The 24,302-nt window shown below is 30.0% G+C and overlaps 3 protein-coding genes across 6 annotated transcripts; 1 reads left to right on the top strand and 2 right to left on the bottom strand.

The window, feature by feature from the left end:
• Positions 1 to 8,707: 8,707 nt before the first annotated feature.
• Positions 8,708 to 14,914, bottom strand: LOC107476226 (probable 3-deoxy-D-manno-octulosonic acid transferase, mitochondrial). Of its 4 annotated transcripts, XR_008006112.1 has the most exons (13): positions 14,588 to 14,914; positions 13,777 to 13,819; positions 13,456 to 13,578; positions 13,072 to 13,191; positions 12,908 to 12,986; positions 12,663 to 12,779; positions 12,194 to 12,303; positions 11,713 to 11,803; positions 11,379 to 11,498; positions 11,230 to 11,300; positions 11,015 to 11,140; positions 9,527 to 9,748; positions 8,708 to 8,790 (listed from the first exon to the last, which is right to left on the bottom strand). XR_008006112.1 is itself a non-coding variant. In XM_052257670.1 (12 exons), the coding sequence occupies exons 1-12, from the start codon at positions 14,884 to 14,886 to the stop codon at positions 9,710 to 9,712; spliced, it is 1,338 nt and encodes a 445-aa protein (XP_052113630.1). In that variant the 5' UTR covers positions 14,887 to 14,914; the 3' UTR covers positions 8,877 to 9,709. The 4 variants fall into 4 exon arrangements, 3 of the variants coding, with proteins under 3 accessions (XP_052113630.1, XP_052113629.1, XP_015951485.1); XM_052257670.1 differs by lacking the exon at positions 8,708 to 8,790 and having other exon boundaries at positions 8,877 to 9,748; XM_052257669.1 differs by lacking the exons at positions 8,708 to 8,790; positions 9,527 to 9,748 and having other exon boundaries at positions 9,755 to 11,140.
• On the top strand, positions 9,313 to 9,681 carry LOC127745018 (auxin-responsive protein SAUR50-like). The gene has a single exon (XM_052257987.1). It carries the CDS (start codon positions 9,313 to 9,315, stop codon positions 9,679 to 9,681), a length of 369 nt encoding a protein of 122 aa, XP_052113947.1.
• Positions 14,915 to 15,613: 699 nt separating the features above from the next.
• On the bottom strand, positions 15,614 to 18,127 carry LOC107476381 (protein PSK SIMULATOR 1-like). Its single transcript, XM_016096177.3, has 2 exons — positions 17,815 to 18,127; positions 15,614 to 17,378 (listed from the first exon to the last, which is right to left on the bottom strand). Exon 2 carries the CDS (start codon positions 17,305 to 17,307, stop codon positions 15,754 to 15,756), a length of 1,554 nt encoding a protein of 517 aa, XP_015951663.1. The 5' UTR covers positions 17,308 to 17,378; positions 17,815 to 18,127; the 3' UTR covers positions 15,614 to 15,753.
• Positions 18,128 to 24,302: the final 6,175 nt, after the last annotated feature.

Raw genomic sequence — 24,302 nt, 5'->3', positions numbered from 1 at the left:
TATGGAAACTAAGATTATATTATAACACAAAAATAACTTTTTTTATTATAAATAATTTTTTTACGTCTAAACTTTTAAGGATTATTTTGATTATAAATAACTTTTTTACATTTTAAGTGACACGTGGCGTGTCAGATGTTACTGATCTGACACGTCAACCAATCATCTTATGACACGTGGCATTAACCCACCACGTCATCATCCAACTGACGGAATGACTAATATGACCAAGTCGTGTATCTTTCGCGGACGATTTCGATTAATTTTGTCTTTAGAATACTAAAATAAAAATTGAGATATCTTTTAGAGACAATTTTGACTATTAATTCCACGTATTAATATATTTAACCAAATGAACTTTGATGCACATTTTCTTTAGCAAACTTTTGAAGTTTTCAACAACAAAAAAAAAGTGCATAGATGGTCTCATGATTTGATTTGCTTGCTGCCCCTCTTCAATCTTTTTTCATGTCCTGCTAAAAAAAAGAAAAGAGAAGAAAAAAAGAAGAGTCTATGATATATAGAAACTTTAAGTCATGTTCAAGCAAAGTTTTTCTCTCACCAGTCTTAAAGTGATATAAACATGCAAAGCAAATAAAAAAAAAGCTTATTTATTTGATCTATAAAAGGAATAATTATGATTTAATTTATGAATTATTGTCCTGACTATTAATATTCAAGTCAAATATACAATATATAATGTATAGTCAAATCAAAATATATACTTGAAACTGACAAAAAAGAACTTATTTAGAAAAAAATAGCATGACACAAATTAAGTCACAAACAATGCAGCCAAAGGACATATAATATGTTTATAATATAATAATGCACTTACACTTAATAAAGTACATGTATATATAGTTACTTCATCATATATATCTGCTAGAATAATCCATAAAAACATATGATCTATATGAAATTTAATTCTATTATTATAAATTAAAGATACCTAATTAATGACACATGGGTGGGGCAGTATAGTTGGTACTCTCATAGACTGCTATATCACTGCTCTTGTCTCTTCCCATAGTTCTTAATTATAATTTTTTTTTATTTTTAATTATAGGTTGCAAATTTTGAATTACCGGCATAGACAATATTATTTTTTCTATCCGTCATAAATCTCAACATCATAGATCATTCAATATTTAAAGAAATTTTATGAGTGAATTATTAACTTTATATATTTGGATTAATTTTTTGAATTTATATATTATAAATATATAAAACTTATAAAATTCAACTTTTAAAATACATTATTATTATTTTTGTAAAATTTATGGGATTAAATTTAAATTTGTTAAAATATGTCATTTTTGCAAAATTCAACTTGTATATTGAAAAGCTTTGAGGTTGAAGAGATTATAACAATTTAAAACAGTTAAATATAGAAAAAATTGTCATAAGAATTAATAATTTAGTAACACTTTTTTAAACTGTCACTAAAAATATTGTGACGGTTTAAATAATCACTAAATATATTTAAAAATTGTCATAAGAACTAGTAATTTAGTGACAGTTTCAAATTGTCACTATATATATTATGATGATTTATAATAATTACAGAATATAATTGTCACATGATTTAGTAATTTAACAACAGTTTTAAAACACCGCAAAATATGACATAAAAAATACCTTGACAAGGGTTACAAATTAGTAACGATTTTATACTTCAAAAATCGTAACAAACAATTTAATAACACTCTTTATTAACAGTGGTCCAAAATCATCACTATATTAACTGGTGACGCTTAAATTTATGACGCTTTATTTAACCATCATAAAAATATTTAGTGAGAATTAAAACTATCCCCAAATATAAACAAAAAAAACATTGTAAAAATACTGTTTTTGTTTTGTTGTAGTGATGAGTACAACATATCAAATATGTACATCACTTCTTCATACATACATATATAGATTTGATTCTTATACAGGGACAATCAAGTAATTTAATACCTCATCATATCTGGGGAAGGAGTTTCATAAGGGCAATGGTATAGTCCTCCCAAATATTAAAAAAAAAATTATTACTATTTATTTTAAATATTTTTATTAAATAACTCTAATTTTTTAATATTCTATCTCATTGTTAAAATATGTTGCACAATAGAATAAGTAATATCATAAAATCAAATACAAAATATTGTTAGATTTTAAGCAATCCTATATGATCAATTTTTTTTTGACACATTTAGTTTAAATATAAACATTTTTACATAAATTTATATACTTAGTTATATATTTGGCCCTAAATTGTTTTTCAAGACCTGATCATATCTCTTTAACTAAGTTCATAGACAAAAGTAAACAATAATAAATAGATTATATTCTACATACTTATCTCATTAAATATATGGGTGATGTTACATTATATTGTTTGAAAACTTGTTTTGTTGCTAGAAAGTTTTGTAACACCCTTCATATTATATGAGTGATTTGATGAAAATCATAGGCGATTAAATATTTAAAGTGTATCTATCATATTTTGCCATAAAATTGTGGCAAATATATTTTGACAAAGATTTTGCTGTGAAATATGTTTTATTTATCAAGGTATACTCATTCATAAATTTTATCAAAATTTTACATTGAATGCATTCAAATATGATATAGTAAATCTGTCCCACCTAAAAATATTTCTACTTCACATTAAGATCAATAATATAGACATGATTATTAGATGATTATCCAATTTCTTTTTCTTTTTTAATTCTTAAGAGTAAAAAATTAAAACAAAATCTTGTGCATATAAAATGATGTGTATATAAATATGTATCAATAAATCAAATATTAATATGTACAGCATTGTTGTCCAAAAAGTGAAGGACTTGATTCAGCTTTAATTTATATATTTTTCCTTTATTGTTGGTTGTTGCATTAGATAGGGTGGCACAATAAGAAACATATAAAAGCAAAAGGAAAATAAAGCAAGCATGGATTCAAGGCGAGATTGGCGTTCTAAATCCAAAAAATAAAAAATAAAAAATCATAAAATAAAATAAAAATGCCAGCCATTCATTGAGTCAGCTAGATTTGAAAAAGAACACTTTTTTTTTTCTTTTGGTACAGGAAAAGAAGAATATAGTACTGCATGAAGAGTAGCTGTATATGGAATCAAAATTTAGAGGTCTTCAAATTTAAATCAATCCAAATTATAAGTTCATTCAATTTAATTTAAATTGATTAAAATCGTACTAATTTGATATTGAATTGATGATTCTATTTTTTACAAACAGTTAGATCGGATAGGATTTCAGATCTACTTTTCATAATCGATCCAATCCAATTCAAATTGCACAATGTGCTATGATATTATTATTTTATTATTATATTTACAATCATACTTATAATATGTTTAATTTGTTATATATTTGTATATTATTCATGTATTATTATTATTTAATAAATATTTTATATTCAAAATGTGATTTATTTATTTATTTTAACTAATCTATCATTTTATTTCTATTGTTATGTTATTGTTGGTTTTTAAGATATTGTTAAGACTTGTTATTATGCCGTTGTTCGTTATTTAAAATTTGATATTGAGACTTATTATATATATATATTTAATTTTTTTAATTTACAAAACCATAAATCCGATCCAATCTAAACTACACTATAAATAAAATTAGTATTCAAATCAGATAAAATTTTAACTCAAAATCGACCAGACCGCACAACAAACACTCCAATCAAAATCTATATCATATTGGAAAATGTGGCAAATGGAATTGAAGTGTCTTTTTTTTTCAAGAACATTCTTTATTTTGATATAGAGGCCGAAGATCAAAGATTGCTTTAGTCACCAAAATATATCCATTTAATAATAGAAAAATGCTAGAGAGTAGAGATTATATATTATATTAGTCGCTGAAATATGTGACATGATTAATAATAATAATTTACATTTAGGTTAATTAGATGATATTATAACACAACAACACGTACCATTTGATTTATCAAGCTTTTATAATTAAATTAACTTTTCGAGAGAGGTAATTAAGTTTCATATTTATTGTATATGAAGGTTGAAGCTATTATTGGAAAGAATGAAGAGGCCATTAATTAATTTACATGCGTTTACTAGCTGTAATTATTAATTTACATCATAACATACATGGATGAGTATGCAATAATGCTTCTGATCTAAATCCATTATTTCTAGGTTTGGTTCACACATATTTGGCTCAGAGGCTTTATATGCTTCCAGAGAAACAAATTAAATGTTAACATGAAATTTTTTTCAGGCTAATATTTGAACTTGTCATGTCAATTTGATCTGTTACATTAGTTAATGTTAATAGTTAACGGGATAAACAAATTACAAAAAACAAAAGCCAAAAATTCATAGTTTATAGAAACTAAACTTATTTTAATCCTTTGTTATTTATAACATTTGAACCTGAAAAACAATTATTTATTTTTTTGTGCTTTGACAACAATAAAATTTAAAATTAGAATTATATATATATTATTTAATTTATTTTTAATATATATTTTGTATTTTAATATATATTATATACAGATGACTAATTTGATAACTAATTTTCGGTGTACACATAATATAATTATTACTAATTTTATAATTTTATAACATTAATAAATAGTTTTATGAAATAAAAGACACGTCATTGTCAACTCAACGAAAATAAAAGAACCATTTGTCTGTAATGTGTATCTCTTCTAATATTTTAGATACTCGAGTAATTAAAAGAACCACTAATACACTTCAAAATGAATATTATAAGTATATTATTGTCCTCTTAATTATTGAAAAATTAAATGAATATTATTAAAGGATAATTTTTTTCCTTAGGTTAAGTTATAAAATAATGTAACTATAAAAGCAGTTAAAAAACAAAATCAATATTATTTTCAAAGCAACAGAAAAGTTAATAGATAAGTGAGGGGTGATGGACCATATATATATATATAGTTCTTCTACACCTGATGAATTGTCATTGAACTTTTTTTTAAAGAGATCAAAGTGGTTTGCTTCTCTTTCTTCTTTCGTTTATTGGTACACTTTATTGGATAATTAAAGTGTAGCAATTAGAATCTTTTTGTTTTTTCTGTATTTTAGAATTAAAAATATTATTCAAATATATTTTTTGTGGTCATCTTTAAATGTTTATATATTGTACCTATTAAAATACTTGACATTTTTTGTCAAACAGTTCTTATAGTAATAAATGAGCAAAATATATAAACACCTAAAGGTGTCCCCCCCAAAAAATATTTAAATAACACTGTTGTTTTAAATTCTCTTTACAACCCTTAAAAAACAGTAGCTGATTTTATCATCTACTTGACGATATATAACATATAATACTATATTACCAGCAAAAATATATAAATTAAACAATAGTGTAACAGCTAGTATGATTAGTTACTTTATCCATTATTTAAAATTTAAAGCATCAACAAAAATATAATATATCTAAATTTCTAATAACGGAATTAATTAATTATGAGTATGTAACTTTTATTTTGTTGACAAAATGGGAGATCTAACTAAGAAAGCGGCAGATAGAGACATGTGAAGGGATTGTTAGTTGTTAATATATCACTCATCTGAACCTTGCTGTTCAACAATAGTAGTATGCCAAAAAGTTTAATTAAGATGTAGATATATTATTTCTTGCTAGCTAGTGTAAACTGAAAAAAAATGAAGAATTAAAAAAAAGTATTCTTTGTCTATAAATCAATTTTTTCCAATTTAGTTATTACATTTACTTGAATGATCTCTTAATTTGTAATGATTATATCACACATAATTTACTAAAAGATGCTTTTTCTGTCAAAACAATAATATAATTATTTTATGAAATTATGTAATGTTTACAAAAGATAATATACATATTAAAATCTTAAAAAAGATAATATAGAATTTTCAAAAATTATTTTTAATATAGAGATAAAGATAGTATTTTGAGTTGAATATTGATATTTGAAGTGTATTACAGTATTTTGAATATGTAAAACAGGTATCCAACATGTATCCTACATGTTGACCAGAATGTTGATACGTGTACAACACGCACTCTGTTTGTTATCAGGATGATGATACGTGTCCAACGCACATCCTACGTATTGACTCTCCACTTACAAAATCTACACACCTATAATTACGCCAAATAATATCATTTTCAACAAAAACACATTTTTTTCGTATAAAAAAAATTAGCCTAGAATTTGTGGATGGGAAAAATTTGCATATCTAAGTTAGAGATAGCTACTAGCATGTGTTTTGGATTTGAATAGAGTAGTACCAAGTCCATGTGAGATCTTCATATAGTGCCTAGACCAAGGTGGAGAACAAGAAAAGGGTTATAGCTATCCAAAAAAGTTGTCACTAGTCTATGTTGCACATGTTAATTTGCTATTTCCATGTTAAGACCTTTAGGTACACCTTTGGAAAGTGATAATCTTCCTTAGCCCCTAGTTCCAAAGATAAGTGTATTTTTTAATAGAATTTCCATGAATTGGTCCAAGACTAGGACCTTAATTTAATACTTAGGAAAAACACCAACATGACCAAACAAAAATTAGGACAAGAAAAGGAAAACACACATTGTTGCAAGTGCTCGTGTTACCCTTATACCATTGTGTTTTTCTTACATATTCCTTATTTTTCAAACTAGTTTTTCATATTATAGTTTATGAACATGGAAAATAAAAAGAAGGAAAAAAAAAAGAAGGTTAATGGTTACCGACTAAAGAATTTCTCATATGATAATGAAGTGTCATAGATACAATTACGTATTTGTTAATGCTACTCACACACTTTCTGGTACATATCTAATCTAAAATTGGAGATGGTTAAATAAAACCTTCACATGGTAATTGGTCCTCAATGTCTATGTTATTATATAGCTAAGAGCCAAGTGAGCTACCATTATTTATTGGGCTTTATTAAGCTCCTTCTAGTTTCATCACATTTGATATATAAGAACATATATTCTTGTACATCATTTTCTATTTTAAACATCTATTTATACACAAACTTTATTTATTAATTTTAAACGTTTACATCATCAACTCCACATTTCAATAATTGAGGATCACTTTCATTCTCAATTTAGGCAATGCTATTTACACTTTTTTCGTAAAGATGGAGGGATAATCCTTCAGAGCTCTTTGGTTTTAATTATTTAGTTAACAAGAGCAAGAATTAACATAATACAGTTAAAAAAAAACCCCTTTATGCAATAATTAATAAGATGTTTAAAAGAATTCATTAAAAAGATAAGTTATCTCTATAAATACAAATAAAGTTAAAAGTTTAGCTAATATGTGTACAATTAAAAAATTTATAAAAAATATAAAGTTTAAGTTTCCAATATATTTATTAAAATAAAAAACTTTAAAACTTCTACTAAATAATAACCTTAACATAGGACCAATTTTAGTTAAACTCTAAAGTTTACCTATGTATACTTCTAACTAATTTTGGACCATTGCCCCAAACTATCCAGTATGGACAATGACTATTAATCTCTAATCTCAAGACATTACTCTCCATACACATAGTTAAGGAGTCAAATTTTTCACTAGATGCTTAAAGATAATTGTTATGGTTTGGTATTGTTGGCCTTTAAGACTGTTTTTTTAAGAGAAGACTAAAACTGAAAGATAGAAATTAGAATATTAAAATTAAATTAATTTTAGTATCTTTGATGTAAAATATATAAAATTAAATTATGTTTTAGTATTTTATTTGATTTAAGATAAATATAAAAATAAAATAAAAATATTTACTAAAATACTTTTAATTGTTAAAAAAAAGGTTAAAACTTTAATCTTCGTTCCCATAATTTTCAGTCACTTGTATTATCATTTTCGGAAATACTGAAAAGACCATAATTTTAATTTTAGTTTTTGACTACCAAACGCAATACTAACTTCAATCTCCCAATTTTAATTTCAGTTTCTGGAAACAAACACTACTTAAATGAATCGTTATATATGATATATGATGCAATATACAAATACAATGGCAAGAGGCCTCCAAAGTGATGAAAATAAATTTGGCGAATGATGATTCTTACTGAAACATGAGGTTGTGTTATATTGTCGGTCCCAATGCATTAACATTTAACAATAACATGTGAGGACACATGAGACACAGAGAAAAAGAAGCACACCAACTCTGAACTAACAACACTAATGGTACGTTTTCCTGGAATTGGTGCCATTTCCGTATACTTTTCCATTTCGTTTTGGGATAATCCTTGTGATTTAAACAGTACATTTAGGTTTATTGTGTACTAGTTTATGAAAAAATAATAATAATAAATTGTCAGTTACTGTTTGAAACAATGTTATTGATTAGGTGCAAAACATAGATCACGTTTCCTCGGTCCCTATTAGTCGGCAATTACCTTTACAGCATTGATCATTTTTTATTATATAAGCATAGTTATTCTCTTCTAATATATATTCAAATTTATAGGATTTAATAAGATATTAATAATGCAAAATTTTTTCATGACTATCCAATTATATTAATCCTTATTAGTGGTTAAATTTATAGTTTGGGTTCTTAAGGTTCATTTCAAAGTCAATAATTTAACCACTAATAACCAACAAGGATTAATATAAGAATTACTCAAAAAATAAAACTTGTGAAATTATATGTTAAAGGGGAACTTACATCTTCAAATTGAATTGGTGTGTTATTAGTTTAATAATTCAGCAACTTTCATGGTTAGTCCATACTTCCCGAAAGGTAATTAGTTGTTGGCTCTTAGTTGATGGATACCTGAAAGTTTACACCTAGTAAACCAAAAACAAATTTGGATAATTCAAAGTTCTTATAATAAAATTTGGATACTGGTTAAAACAGAAAAAATAAAGCAAAAAACCAAAAAGGATCGAGTTAGGAAAGATAACAAAATGATCAGCAAAAGCACAGAGTTGTGCCACTCCAAAATCATTAATAAGAGGCAACCAAATGCACTGTTTGTTAATTATTAATGACAAATTAAAGGAATCAATATAAAATATAAATAATGGAAACAGTAATGGCCTGGCAGCAGTGGGACAAAAAGGACTGCAGCAAACTACCATACCCAACCTTTGTCAAAATAATAATATTATGGATTTTGCTTCAGTCCTTTTCCTTAGCACACAATGTGTCTTCAATTTCATATCATAAAATGAAATATTAAAAGCGTATAATATAAATACAAGTATATGGTATGATTCATATATGCATATCACAACAATTAAGTCTACATACTCGATAGTCTACACCCCCAAAATAAGAACCTCAACCTCTTCATAAAAAAAACAAGCATGGCTTGCATGTGGCTCAAGCAAGCTTGCAGTGGTGGCGGCTGTGGGAAGAAGCTTCCAGCCGATGTGCCACGAGGACACCTAGCCGTAACAGTTGGGGAAGCAAACCGGAGGTTCGTGATAAGGGCAGATTATTTGAACCATCCAGTACTACAACAATTGCTAGATCAATATGAAGGGCATGGATTCAACAAGAGTGGTCCTCTGTCTATACCTTGTGATGAGTTCCTCTTTGAGGACATAATTCAGTCCCTTAGAGGCGGTGGCACCGCAGCTGAATCACGTAGACCCTCTTGTCCCCATGTGCCAATGAAGGAGTCTACACCACTACTTCATAGCTTTGATAGCAAAAGGAGAAGTAGGAGCTAAAAAGCACTAAGGAGAACCAAATCTCTATTCAACTTTTTTCTTGAATGAAGCCTCCATTGAGGACAGTCTACAAGAACAGTTTCTTAGTAACTATGTTAGATTTACAAATAAAATCTGCAACCTACCCCCTTTTATTCAGTAGTCGAATTATATCACAAAAAGTACCCTTAGTACATTATATTGCATATGTAATTATATAATCTCTTCTTTTTTTTCTCCCCCTTCACATTTATGATATGATCTGTGATGCATAAATACAGCTCATAATTATTAATATTATTACGACAGAGTAGAATATAGTCTTTAAGCTGGAAATAGAGGGAAAAGTGAAGGTTTTCAAATAGTGCACAATGGGCGGGCCAAAGATGTATCAGTGAATTAGGGACCATAAATAATCACCAGTAAAACTTGGTAGTTGACAGCAGAGGTCAAGATACAGCACAAGCTGAAGAGTTACCCTATCCATCAAACCAAGTGTTTAATTTTTCTTCTCTTACAAACAAAACTAAGATTATAATGTGACAGATTGTGCTACCAGCAAATTTTCTTGTTAGCTAAGTAAATTTCAGTGCCACCTGCCTACCTAGATAGTAGATACCTACCAGAGCAGGGTTCCATAATCCACAAGGGTTCAGAAAACCTTCATAGATTTGGATTTGACCAATGAGTAAATCTAATTCACCTTCAAAAATTAATTCAAGGAGTGAAAATTTGTCCATCACTTATAAAAAAGATTATGATCATATTTCCAAACAATGTGAAACTTCTAATAATTGCCCACCTTAAATTTGATTGTTATTCAGCCCATGAACTCAAAGGTTTTGAACTTTGAAGCATAAATTTAACAGTCAATATCAAATAAATTGTTTTATACATTGGTGACACTAAACTTAGAACCTCAAGTAAATCTCCCAAACCCCTAAACTCGTCCTTATGTACTTCATCAAGGTCTCATTTTTTATAGAAAAATAAAAAATCATAACACCACTCTACAATGGAAGTGAAAGTTACATCCTACTTACTATCTTCAAGTTCTAAACAGCAATAAGCTTCTAATATAAACAAAATAAATTTGATGAAAACTACAAAGCTTTAAGAAGTGTGAAGCTAATATGAAAAACAGAGAATGATTAACTTTATCTTCTATAATTTATAGCAATTTCTATTGAGATAATAAAAACCAATCATTCTAGGGAATGGGTTGCAATTTTATTATTCCTCTGTAGCAGGGATTAAATGAATTTAGTAAATAGGTATTCCTCGTTTTTCATATAATTTTAGTTTCCTCTGCAGCAAATTTACTAAAGATCCGAGAATTTAGCAAATTCCATACGTTTGTGACAATGTCACTGGACAAACGAGAAAATGCTTCCTTTGCAGCTTTGCGATGTGCTTCCAATAGTGTTGCATTTGTGAAGAGCTGAATGAGAGTTTTTTCAAGCTCCATTTTTCCAGAGACCTACAAGTCCGCAATAATAGAGAACACTGTAAGAAAAATGCATACTGTGGTTATTTTTCAATGACATGCAAATAAGATGCCATTCCCACCTGAAGGACTGACAATGGATTCAATCGTTGCATTTCCAGCACCATGTGTGAGAAATGTCCAATGTGACAACCTGAATCAATACTTTGTTCAAGTCACTGAAATTAAAATAACATGTTTTGAATTACATAAAAGGTCATACAAAATCAACCTGTCAAAACAGCACATCCAGCCGAAGCAGCTTCCGAGATATTATGGCCAGTTGAACCAGGGAGGAATGAACCCCCAATCACAGCGATTGGTGTTAACATATACAAGTGTCTTAATTCGCCTGCCAGATAGGGTGGTCAAGAATATATGTGATGGATGACTATCCTAAATAAGCATAAAAATCCCCATCAAAAACTCACTCAGGTACCCTTTACGCAAGTAATAGCCTTCAAATTGAAGTTCCATATTACATAAAGCCCAGCTTTCAAATTTGAATTTGCACAAGTGTGTTTCCATATATCATAGCATTTTATGTCGTGAAGAAAAAAACATACCCAGAGTGTCCACCACATATATGTTTGTTTCTGGCTTAAGCTTCTTATGTTGGGACCTCAAAATTACATTTTGTCCTTCCTTCTCCAGTTTCTGCACTATATCAAGTAAAAGTGTAATGAATTTGGAGATGACAAGATTATAAAAAAGAATGGCAAAATGTCATTATAATTTTTGCATAAGCAACATTTCTGTTGTATGAGAATGACCATGCGAAAGATTTACAAGTTAATTTCCATTCACATGCACCATGATTACAAACATAATTGAGTTGAACTTTTATCATTTAAGAAAACATAGCTGAAACCATATTTTGAGTTTGAACAAGTAATAACAAGGAGAAAAGGACAGTTGAAACATATTTTTAGTAACTTAGAATTTTACGCATCGATGATGGCATCAATATTGAATGAAGCCAAAGAGGGAATCTAAGACATCCATAGCAAACATTTTTTAAGTCAAATGATGGGATCAAAAGCTTACTTTGGCAATCTCACGCCCATGCTGTGGATGACGAGGGACGATAATAATCAATATATTAGGTTGCAGTTGCATAAGGGTAGTGTGAACTCCTAATATTACTGCAATCAAATCTTAATACATTACAACAAAGAAAGAACAGTGAATAATCACCAAAATACAGAGGGCAATGAATGAGATCCAGTCAACATATTAAGCTCATTCTGAATTAATGTAACAGGACAATCTATAAAAATATTTCAATTGCTAAGAATTAAAAATTATATAATAGTTAAATGAGGAAGAATATGAGAATATGAATACCATATATGTTTAGTACTAGCATATGAAAAATTGAATCAACATTTATGTTATAATGCCCCTCACAGGTTTTTATGCTACGAAAAATGTTTAAGTGTTTCTTTGAACTCTGTTGGATAAACCAAAAAAATTATCATGTAACAACGCCAAAGGTATAGAAAAAAAAACTAACTTTCTTCTTCTCCCCTATGAATGGAAGAAGCCATCCAAACCTGTTTGTGAGCAAGCTGTAATCTCAGATCATCTATACTTTTCCCCCCTCTTCCATTGACTCCGAAATCTTCTATTACTGAACAGAATGATAAATAAGACAAGCTTAGTACAGACCACTTCACCAATTCAATAAATCAACAATGGTGTAGCATACAACAAAAAACCGATATCAAATTTCAATTGAATAAGAAACTTAAGACTTACCGTACTTTAAATCACCAGAAAAGCTTATGATAGCAGGAGGAGCTTGCAGTAGCTGGAACCGGATGCCCTGCTCTGTACTCTATGACATTCAAAATCTTAACTGCCACCATCAAAGAAACAATAACATAAAAAATAGTGGTGTCAAAAGATCTAGGGCTACATACCAATGGAGCAATCAAGGAAAATTTGGATAACATCAATGAAATTAGGGGTAGAAGCACTGGTCTTGACCAAACTTCAAAGGACTTTTCAGACATCCGAGCATTTAACAATGCCAGTGTTATCTGATGAGAATAAAAGAATATGTGAAAACATGTTATATGATGCACTTGCAACATGCATAAGTGAACCATGCATATGTGCAAAGAAATTAATTGCTATTTGACCTTTCTTTTTGTTTTAAAAAAAAAAAGTAGGTCTCACATATTCGTTAACTACCATTTTCGAAGTAGGTTATCTAGTTCTAGTTCTAGCGGATAGAGAACGAATCTATTCTTTGTAAGTGGTTGACGAGGGTATATCATGAACCAAAGATAATAACTACTTACACCATTTTGGGAAGCACGCATGATAAGATTTGGCCAGAGTTCACTTTCCATCAGTATAATAGCTTTTGGTTTCCAGTAACGAAGGAATGAATCAATGGAACTAGGTGTATCAAGTGGAGAAAACTGCCAAATGTGAACAATTGAGAAAATCAAAACAATGTATTAATGCCTGATCTGAAAATTTGAAAGTAAGATATAGATCAAATGATTTCTTTATAAGCAAATTTAGGAACTGCTTCTCAAAATTTCAACTGGAAATAAAATTAATTCAACAAAAAAGAAGAGATTACTGCACCCATATTAGCATTTCCAACATTTTACCTGAAAAATGATTTCACTTGGCAGCCAGTTCCTTAATACTTCACTGCATTACACCAAGAAACAAGTTTAGCCATGTTTCTTTCTCTACTAACAATGTCAAATTAACGGATATTCATTCATCTCCTTTAAGAAGCACCAACGCATCACCATACCTAGCAGATGCCTATTTGATTAGAAAATGATGCTCATGGAACATGGTTCACATTTCACTAGAATTTGGAAAAAGCATTATAAAGATAACCAGATAAATGCAAAACTTATGCTTATGTCACAACTCACAAGTCCATCTTTTCAATAAGATTCTTGAAAAAACAAAACCTGGAAAACATCTAAATCTGTCTTCATTATTTAGCTTAATCTTTCTCTCGAACGTACTCTATGTCTAACCATTGTGCTACTCTCCATATACTTTTCTCTGCTCACAGGAAATTCTACACATCTTCACTAATCACTACACATAATTTGAAATTCTACGATCTCTTGTCTCTTCCAGTTCCAAAATGATTTGATATCCCAACTTCAATTCATTTATCACCCTATCCTTCTAGCAAAATCAATCATACAAGCACCAATTCCAACAACTCTTGAAAATCGCCATTTTTTGAAAAGTTTATCCAAACACAGAATAATCATAATCGTGAATCTGAAATTATGATACTTCCTAACATTTCAACATATTCAACTGCTAACTACACTTAGAAAGCAAAAGTAATTAATTCAAAATATGTCAATTTTTCTTCGAAGTTTTGCACACGCATAAACAACTAACAAAGCATGCAAATAACGCAATTCGAATGAGAGTTTATCTTACAACGCAGACATAGTAGTGATTGTCATCAACACGTTCACGTTCGGCATCTTCCGAACGCACTCTCTGATCACTGGAATCGCCGCCATTCCTTCTCCTAATGACACAGCGTGAAACCACACCAGAGGTCCCGGTCGCCGTGGTAGGGAAGGGCGACCGAGTCGCTCCGGCCACCGGCAACGGTGGTCGAGGCCTCGGGAAATGCGCCACCTCAAGTGGAGCCGAATCAGCGGCGAGAGGGCGTAGGTTAAGGTTCTATATACGTTGTACAGTAGCAAACCCTTCTTCGTTGAATACGCCATTGCTGCTTCTTCAGCTTCAGCTACTACTACTACCACAGAAGGGAGTGTAGTATTCGGTGGGCGAGGGTGTATGATAGAAGCCCAAGGAATAAGCACATTAATTGGGCCTATCGGCCCAATCAAGTGGAACACTTCTAATAACGGGCTCCAGACGTGTTTGGTTCGTAGACCCAAAAAAAGTGTTTTTTTTCACCAAAAAATTGTTTTTTTATATTTTAATGAAAACAATTTATTTTGCAAATAAATATTGATACTTTTAGGGATAAATGCAAATTTTAAAAATAATAATAAAAATTATAGACAATTGGTGAATTGGACAGATAGACAGTTACAAGCTTCAATTACGGATTGGAAAAACAAAATTGGTGCTTTGAGTTTATATTTTCTTCCCCCCTAAAGTTACTAGTGACACTCAAACTCGAGACCTTTTAAGTGAGGATGGAAAAACTATGTCATTTGAATTTATATATTTATTTTTTATTTTAATGATTTTGTGGAAAAAATAATAAAAATAATAAAAAATTCTGTTTTTTTTTTATATATACAAAATTCTAATAACAAAAAACGTTAAAAAAATGAGAACACAAATCAAACACACTCTAAATAGCGCATAGTTATTTTTTCACACTCTAACTATGCAAATGAGAAAGAATGAAAGATAAATAATATACTTTGAACATTAATCATCTGATATAAGTACATCAAAGCAAAATTGATTCATCCGAATGTAACATTTGCTAAGAATAAGCATCTTAATATTCAAAGTACTATTTGGAGGAAAAATAGAAAAAGAAACCTCCCATATGAAAAATGAGAGCTATACAAGAGAGAGTGATCTATTCATACAGTGCACAAAAGCATAGTCTATTAAATCTCATAGCACAAATCATGATTTCTCAATTGAGCACGATGGAAAGACCTTGATCTAGAGAATTCCGGCTGCCGTGCCTCTCGGATTTGAGCTTCTCTGTTAATCCGGCAAACATAGTTTAGACCAACAAGGAGCTCAACAATTGCAGCTTCAGTTTTTGCTTTGTTTGCAAAGTAAAGTGTTTGAACAAGCAAAACACTTGCTTCTGAAGTAGTGTGTTCCTTCTCAAAGTTCCTCTCTTCATGCCACCTTATCATGTTGTGAGCAAGCGGCGCCAACCATCCAAGAATCTGTGTCATCGCCACGCTCCATTCGGCTGCAATGCTCGGATCATGCTTGCGTTTTGCATACCATTTAAGCTTTGCCCTCAGATCAGTCCTTATTGTAGTTGGTAACTTGCTATACAAGTCATCTCTAGTATGATGATCAATAAGATGCGGTGATGACACTATTTTCTCTATCAATTCAATCACATTTGCATAATGCAGGGCTAAAGCCGCATCACCTAGGGTCAATCGCGCCGGCTTTAAGAAACAACCCTTTTCAGGTAGTTTAGAGTATATTCTAATTCTACAAGATTGAGAGTCAATATACCTCTTAGAAACACCTTGGAAGGTGCCGATATGCCTCGACTGCTGCAGTTGTTTCTTTATGTTCTTGTTCTTGTTCTTGTTCTTGTTCTTGTTCTTGTTCTTTTCAGCTTCGGATTCAGAGCTCACCGGCCCCTTAGTCTCAGAAGGATGAACATAAGAACTAGTATTAACCGGTAAGGAAGGGCTGCGCCGAAGAGCATGCTTAGATTCTATAATTACAGAATCGCCCTGTTGTTGTGAAATTGGGAGATGAATGTTTCCAAACACAAGTATGATTCTCTCCAAAATTGTAAACAATGATCTTGCCAACAATCTCACAATATAATCAAAACTTCTGTTCCAAGGAGATATGTCTTTGAGATTCTTCACTTCTTGTTGATGCCAATTGAACTTCTTCTCGAACTCGGCCAATTTCCCTTTATGAGTCTTAGGATTCGCCTTCATTCGCTTCAGAGTTCGTTGGCGATCCTCCAACACTTCAAGCTCTTGGAACAATTGTGACATAGCAGCAACAAACCTCTCCATTTTCTTTACCTTCCTATCCATCTTCTTCCATGCATACTCCCAACCACACCATTGAACATAGTTCTTAGCCGGGTTGCGAACAAAGCTTTCGTACCGATGATACACCGGATCCTTGCACCTTTTCCCCAATCTAGCCACATACCTTGCTAGACATTGAAAGCTACTGAGAATCTCATCCAATGCAAGTTCCATCAAGTAATAATAGTCATCCGAAACAAGCATTTTCACCCCGACCGAGTTTGTTATCCATTCTTTTAAACTCGCTATGCCTCGATCGCTTAAAGAATGCCACAAATTTACAATCTTAGACATCACTCCAACAATCTCAGATGCCAGGATTCCAATTGCTTCTTTTTCATCTGATACAATCTTTCTTGAAAGTGGCCAAATAGCACTTAGCCATGCCCCATTGACAGTTTCACCCCCACCCATTGATGAACCCAACTTCAATTAGGGTACCTTAACAATCTAATTAACAATCCTAATAGAATTATTATAGTACCCTGTATATATAAAACAAAAGAAACACAAATTAGAGAGTCCAAAACCCTTTATTTAAGGCCAAATAAGATGTAAACTATATCATCATCAAAATAAACCCTTTTTTCCCTTAAACATCATATTTTGATTTGCTTAAAATATTGGGGTAAAATATATATATATATATATATATATATCAAGAACTTCCTAAGTAAACTTTTGATTCTAATCTGATTAATTCAAGCATGCAATTATCAAGAAGAAAAAAATCCTAAGTCATAACCCAAACTCCTTTCTAAAAATTCAATTTTTTTTGTTCTTTTCACACTTTCTCAACCAAAACCAAATCAAACACAAACATCATATCAAGTGAGTTCAGCATTCTTAATATTCAAAACATGATAATCATAATCATATACATAGAAAGATAGATAGATAAAGAGAGAGAGAGGAACATACCGTTCACAAAGTAGTGATATGAAGCAACATTGAAGTGAAGGAGAATGAGTATAGTATAGCAGAGGAAGCATGAGAGGGTGATATTGAAAAGAGGGTAAATGAAAGAGACAAAGTTTCAATTACCAAAGTGAGAGAAAAAAACAGAACAAAAATTCGGTCCAAACGAGGTAACAAGATATGCTTTTGGGAAACGTGGATATTACTATTGTGACAGTTCAGTGCTTCGTTGCGTTTGGTAAGTGCTAAGTTCAAACTTCAAACATGCAACTCTTCCAATGTGACCATTCACAGTGCCTTAAAGATCTTTTGAATTTTGTTCTTCTCTCTAAATTATCAATTTTTTAATACACATTAATTTGTTCAAATTAGATTAACATATCAGAAGAATTAAGATTTGTTAATAATTGGATTAGATTTCAGTGTCTAACTCAATTCTAAAAATAACTTATGGGGTTGTAAATTTCGACTTTATTTATCGAGTGATATTAATTAGTCACTAAAATTAGTTAATAATAAAAATTAGAATAATTATTCAAGTTAGTTTTTTTTATGAAGTTTTTAAAATTAGATATTTTAATCTTTTTTAAATTTCAGAATATACAATATTTTTTAATGGTTATTTCTATTAGACAATGTAGTTTTCTTCTAATTTAATTCGAAGAGTGAATTATAAAACAGTTTTCAAATTTTAAAAACTCTTAAAATAGTTTTTGAAAAATTTTAAAAATTTTAAAATATTTATTTCGATTAAGCGGATCAAATTAAAGAAGAACAGTATAGTTTAACAAAAATAAACGTTTAAGACTGTTTGTATTTTGAGACTTCAAAAACTAAAATATCTGATATTAAAAATTTTAGAAATTAATTTGGATAATTATTCGAAAAATTAAGCAAGAGTTCGATTATATTAAAATTGGGATTGCACCAAATTATTTAACTAGGAAAAAATATATATTGGCATATAATATAATAGTTCAAATGTGTGAAAGATAGTGTTTTGACCCAGCCCATTAAGAGCTTTGGGTCTGATTCGAAGCCATCGACCCGCCATGTCTACTGATCCAAACTATGAGGCGATCCATGCGGCACCTCACAGTTTCTAGAAGATTTGGACAGTTAGCAGAAGCTTTTAGATAGATGAATCTGGTTACAGGGATCCACTCCTTAGTACAGAATATAAATAAGGAGGGACCTACCTCTCTCTAGAGGTACGTCACCCTTCTAATACTAATTGACCGCCTATTCGTATGAATTCTAACTTTAGTATTGGAGTGTCCTTACAGGTGGTCCCACCTGCCGACGCATAGACTGAACACACTCCTCCAATAGCTCGCGCCCAAGTCCAGATTCTTTCATTCTCTTGCTCCGTTATTCACCTTACCAATCCACCAAACATCCGAATAACCAGAACACATAGTTTCCATGATTTTATTACTATATGATATCTACTTATATTGTTATATTGGTAAACTTATTTTAACTCCAATATTCCTTATCTTACACATTTTATAAGAATTTATATCTTTTAAAATGAAAAAATTGACAAAATAATTAATTAAATGAGAAATTAATCACTATTAAATTTATTTTAAAATGTGTGTTTTATTATCTTAATTTAAAGTAATTAATTTTTTATTTTACTATTATATTAACTTTCTCATTTTAAAAATTTTTGATTATTTTACAAATATAAATATCTAATAGGTAGATGATCATTTTAAACTCTTGCATTATGAATTAGGGACATAATAGGATAAATATGTGGTGCATTAGTTGTGGATTATAGTAGTAGAAGTTGGTGGTGTGAATACGTTTTTTCTTGTCCAAATACATTAATTTTCATTGTGTCATTGTACCTGAAATTTTGAGGAGTATATACCTGAAATGCACAACAATAAATTAATTGCTAATAAAAGCTCTTGTTTGTACATGTTGATTCATGAATCGGAATATATGCCATAACGTCTCATTTTGGAGGAAAAAAACATTGGATTTGATGACTTTTAGAAAATGGAAGCAATTTGTCATTAACTAACAAGAGGCAAATGGATGATGCATGCTTCCTTATTTATTTTTAATAGAATTTAATGTAATTTAATGTAATTTATCTCTCTTGTATTATGTCAATTATTCTTCTAAAATATCACTTATATATCATCAATTATTACTATTTTTCAAAAACTCATTTTTAAATGCTTCTTGTTAAATAAAAAGCGTCATATATTTTTATTAATTAAACAAATCTTAATTCTCTATTTGTTATATCTATAAAACAATTCAAATTTAAAAAATTACATGTTAATCAAGTTAATCACTTTTTTGTAAGATGATAATAAAATAAAATAAAAAACTAAAACCTTTTTAATTTATATTTATATATTACCTTTAATAGCAGATTATTTTCTAAAAAGCACTAAATGTTATTTTTTGAAACACATTAGCATTTGCCTATATCTTCACAAAGGGAAAAAAATTGTTTTTAAAATTATTTCAATATTTTCTTCTTTAGTTTAAAAATATCAAACCTAGATATTAGATTACTCAAAAAAAAAAATTTTTTTTTTAAATAGCTAGAATTGTTTTCATCAAAATATAATGATGTACGGTTTTTTTTAATGTGTGGTGTTTTAACATTGTAATATAGGTATCTAAGTAGGTCACCATCTAAGTAAAGTAATAGTAATTAGTTATTTACATGCATTGTGCATTCCGCACAGAACACTGCAAGTTTTGTACTTTTATTGTATTATTATCGTTTCGCCGCAACGCTGTCGAGAAAATTATATAACTTAGTTCTACGACTTTGTGGAATATATATATATATATATATATAAAAGTAATATTAATTAAACTCATTTTAAACAAAACTTTCTAAAACTATTTAATCCAAACACAATCTAAAGGTCTGAATCACATTTGTTTAAGCTGACTAATGAACTAACCACTAATCATTAGATTATAACCTAACTTGATTGTATATATATAGTTATATATTGTATATAGCTTAATAATTTAGAATTATTTTTAATCGAAATTATTATTCTCTCTTCCATAAACGAAGAGTGAGAGATTGAGAAAAAAAAAAGGAACGGAACTTGTATTTATTAGGGTGTTCAAATTTAAACCGATCTAAATTAAATCGTTCATCTAATTTAATTTAAATCGAAAATTGATTAAATCTGCACTAATTAAAATTTGATTGGATTCTATTTTGTGCAGACCGCGGGATCGGATCGGATTTCAAATCTACTTTTTATAACCGTTCCAATCCAATTCAAACCGCATAATGTATTATAATATTATTATTTTATTATTATATTTACAATTATATTTATAACATATTTAATTTGTTATATATTTTTATATTATTCATGTATTATTATTATTTAATAATTATTTTATGTTAAAAATGTTATTTATTTATTTATTTTAACTAACTTATAATTTTATTTCTATTGTTATGTTATAGTTGACTTTTTAAGATATTGTTGAAACTTATTATGTCATTGTTTATTATTTAAAATTTGATGTTGAGACTTGTTATATGTATTTAATTTTTTAATTTATAAAACCGCAAATCCAATCCAAACCGCTTGAAATTGGATCAGATCGGATCTAATATATTTTTTTAAAGCATTCAATTCAAACCATACGTATACCGCAAGTAAAATTAGTGTTCGAATCGGATAAATTTTTACTCAAAACCGATCCAAACCGTACTGCAAACACTCCTACTTGTGCTTATCGCTTAGATTTTGATGAGTCATTTCCATTTTACTAACGAAAAACCATAGGAACCAACTTTTAATAATTAGCTAATTTTAAGAATTAAGTTTATTTATATTTTAGAATTTAAGATTAATATTTAAATTGATGATTTAATGTGTAAATTTAAAATAAATAAAATAATTTTAAAAATAATTAACTGATGTTAATTAAAACAACAAGTTAGATTACTTAAATTTACTCGTATTATATTATTAGTGCTATTTGTACAACAAATAAACCATCAATGCACATTAGTTATTTAGGGTTCAAAATTTTTCATCTTGTTCCTTTAGATTTTTAAAAAGTCAACAATTATTTTATCATTTTGTTCTTGTAAATCAGCTTTAAAATTGAACATTCAACTAAATACTTGAGGAATTCACAATAGAGAGAAAAGAAACTTTCAATTGAAGCAATTTATCATAGTGCTTTAGCTAGTACCATCAAATAAAGAGATAAAAGAGTTAAATAATGCTCATATTAGTTTTTAAATATTACTAGAAAAATAATTTTTAGCATTTATTTATTTTGCTTTTTGTAATAATAAAAATAGTTGTTAATATTATTTATTCTTGTTAAAAAAATAAAATAAAAAAATTTTGAGAATATAAAACAAAAAAATGAATAAGAAAAAAAAGTGATGAAGATGATCGATGATGAAAAAGAAGAAGAAGAAGAAGTAGTAGAAGATGAGGAGGAGGGAGAATAAGAGTTTTGAATTATGCCGAGCTTATCAGCACATATACAGCGAAAATTTTTAAACAATACACTCAAATATTTTCGTGTTACACCCAAATTTGTTGCAAATACAGAAAAATATTTTTTTAACGCAGAACTTTTACATTACATTCAATTCAAACCATCAACGATGAAACATTATTCTCCTACAGAATCATAAACTACTAATAAAAATATTAACTAGAATCAAATCATACTATAGTCACTTGATTGGATTTAAAACAGTAATCAATTTGTTCTGGTTCAATTGACAATCTGAACTTGAATTATTCATTATATTCAACAACGAGATAACTGATGATGGAGGAGAAGGAGAAAAAGGAAAGAGGAGAAAAAATTCCAATGAAAAAATTCGGAAGAAGAAGAGGAGGAGGAGGTGGTGGTGGTGTTGGTGACGACGATAATGAAAAAAAAAATAACAAAGAACGTGCAATAACGGCACAAAAAGAATATGCGCGTATGAATATAAATAACTTGTATAAACTTATACAACAACAACAACAAAGCCTTGTCCCACTAAGTGGGGTCGGCTACATGAATCAAACGACGCCATTGTGCTCTGTCATGTATCATGTCTACAGAGAGACCGTTTACATGTAGATCTCGTTTGACCACCTCATGGATGGTCTTCTTAGGTCTTCCTCTGCCTTTCGCCCTTTGTCCATCTTCCATCTCATCCACCCTCCTGACTGGATGTTCTATCGGTCTTCTTCTCACATGTCCAAACCACCTGAGACGCGATTCAACCATCTTTTCCACAATAGGTGCTACTCCAACTCTCTCCCTTATATCTTCATTCCTTATTTTATCCAATCGCGTATGACCACTCATCCATCTCAACATCTTCATCTCTGCCACACTCAGCTTATGTTCGTGCTCCCCTTTAGCCGCCCAACACTCCGTACCATACAGCATAGCCGGTCTTATAGCGGTGCGATAGAATTTACCTTTAAGTTTTAAAGGCACTTTTTTGTCGCATATAAAACCAGATGCACTCAGCCATTTTGACCAACCTGCTTGGATCCTATGATTTACATCATGTTCAATCTCTCCATTATCCTGTATGATGCACCCAAGATACTTAAAACTTTTAACTTTTCGTAGGGTGTTCTCTTAGAGCACCCAGGTATAACTCATACTCTGATTCTACTTAATACCTGCTTAATACCCTTGCTAACTTAAGCATCGGAGTCCCTTGCAGGTATCCCCTCCCTCCGGGGACGAAGGATCAGCACCATCACCAAGTCGGACACAACAGCACCGACCAGCACAGAAGATCTTGTCCGAGATCGACCCACAGTTTCAGATAACCATCGGAACAGTACCCTATCATACGCTTTTTCCAAATCAATAAACACCATATGTAGATCCCTTTTATTACTACGATACCTCTCCATCATCCTTCTTAATAGGTATATCGCTTCAGTGGTAGATCTTCCTGGCATAAATCCAAATTGGTTCTCTGTTACTTGTGTCTCTTTTCTCAACCTCCGTTCTATCACCCTTTCCCATAACTTCATAGTATGACTCATAAGCTTAATCCCTCTATAATTTTCGCAACTTTGTATATCCCCCTTATTCTTGTAGATAGGTACCAAGGTGCTCTTTCTCCACTTATCAGGCATCCTTTTTTACCTTAAAATCTCATTAAAAAGCTTGGTTAACCAGTTGATGCCTTTTTCTCCAAGGCCCTTCCAAACCTCAATCGGGATATTATCAGGTCCTACTGCCCTGCCATTTTTCATCTGCTTTAGAGCCTCTTTTACCTCGAAGTCTCGAATTCTTCGATAGTAGTCAAAGTTTTGATCTTCTTCCCTTGTGCATAATCGACCAAGACTCGGAAGAGTCTTTTGTCCCTCATTAAATAACTTGTAGAAGTAGCTCTTCCACCTTTCATTAATCTTCTCCTTTTGAGCCAACACCTCTCCATCCTTATCCTTTATGCACTTAACCTGATCCAAATATCTCGTTCTTCTTTCCCG

This window comes from Arachis duranensis, chromosome 2, assembly GCF_000817695.3.
Source record: "Arachis duranensis cultivar V14167 chromosome 2, aradu.V14167.gnm2.J7QH, whole genome shotgun sequence".
In the NCBI taxonomy this organism is placed as follows: domain Eukaryota; kingdom Viridiplantae; phylum Streptophyta; class Magnoliopsida; order Fabales; family Fabaceae; genus Arachis; species Arachis duranensis.
The sequence above is the reverse complement of the archived record's forward strand: the minus strand, read 5'-3'. Positions and strand labels throughout refer to the sequence as shown.

Bases quoted from the DNA above. Each gene is read 5' to 3' on its own strand.
- LOC127745018 (XM_052257987.1), top strand. From the start codon at position 9,313: ATGGCTTGCATGTGGCTCAAGCAAGCTTGCAGTGGTGGCGGCTGTGGG.
- LOC107476226 (XM_052257669.1), bottom strand. From the start codon at position 14,886: ATGGCGTATTCAACGAAGAAGGGTTTGCTACTGTACAACGTATATAGA. The intron at 12,780-12,907 runs GTAAGTCTTAAG...CATTCTGTTCAG, and splicing joins TTCTGGTGATTTAAAGTACG to TAATAGAAGATTTCGGAGTC. The intron at 12,304-12,662 runs GTTAGTTTTTTT...TAATGTATTAAG, and splicing joins TCATAGGGGAGAAGAAGAAA to ATTTGATTGCAGTAATATTA.
- LOC107476381 (XM_016096177.3), bottom strand. From the start codon at position 17,307: ATGGGTGGGGGTGAAACTGTCAATGGGGCATGGCTAAGTGCTATTTGG.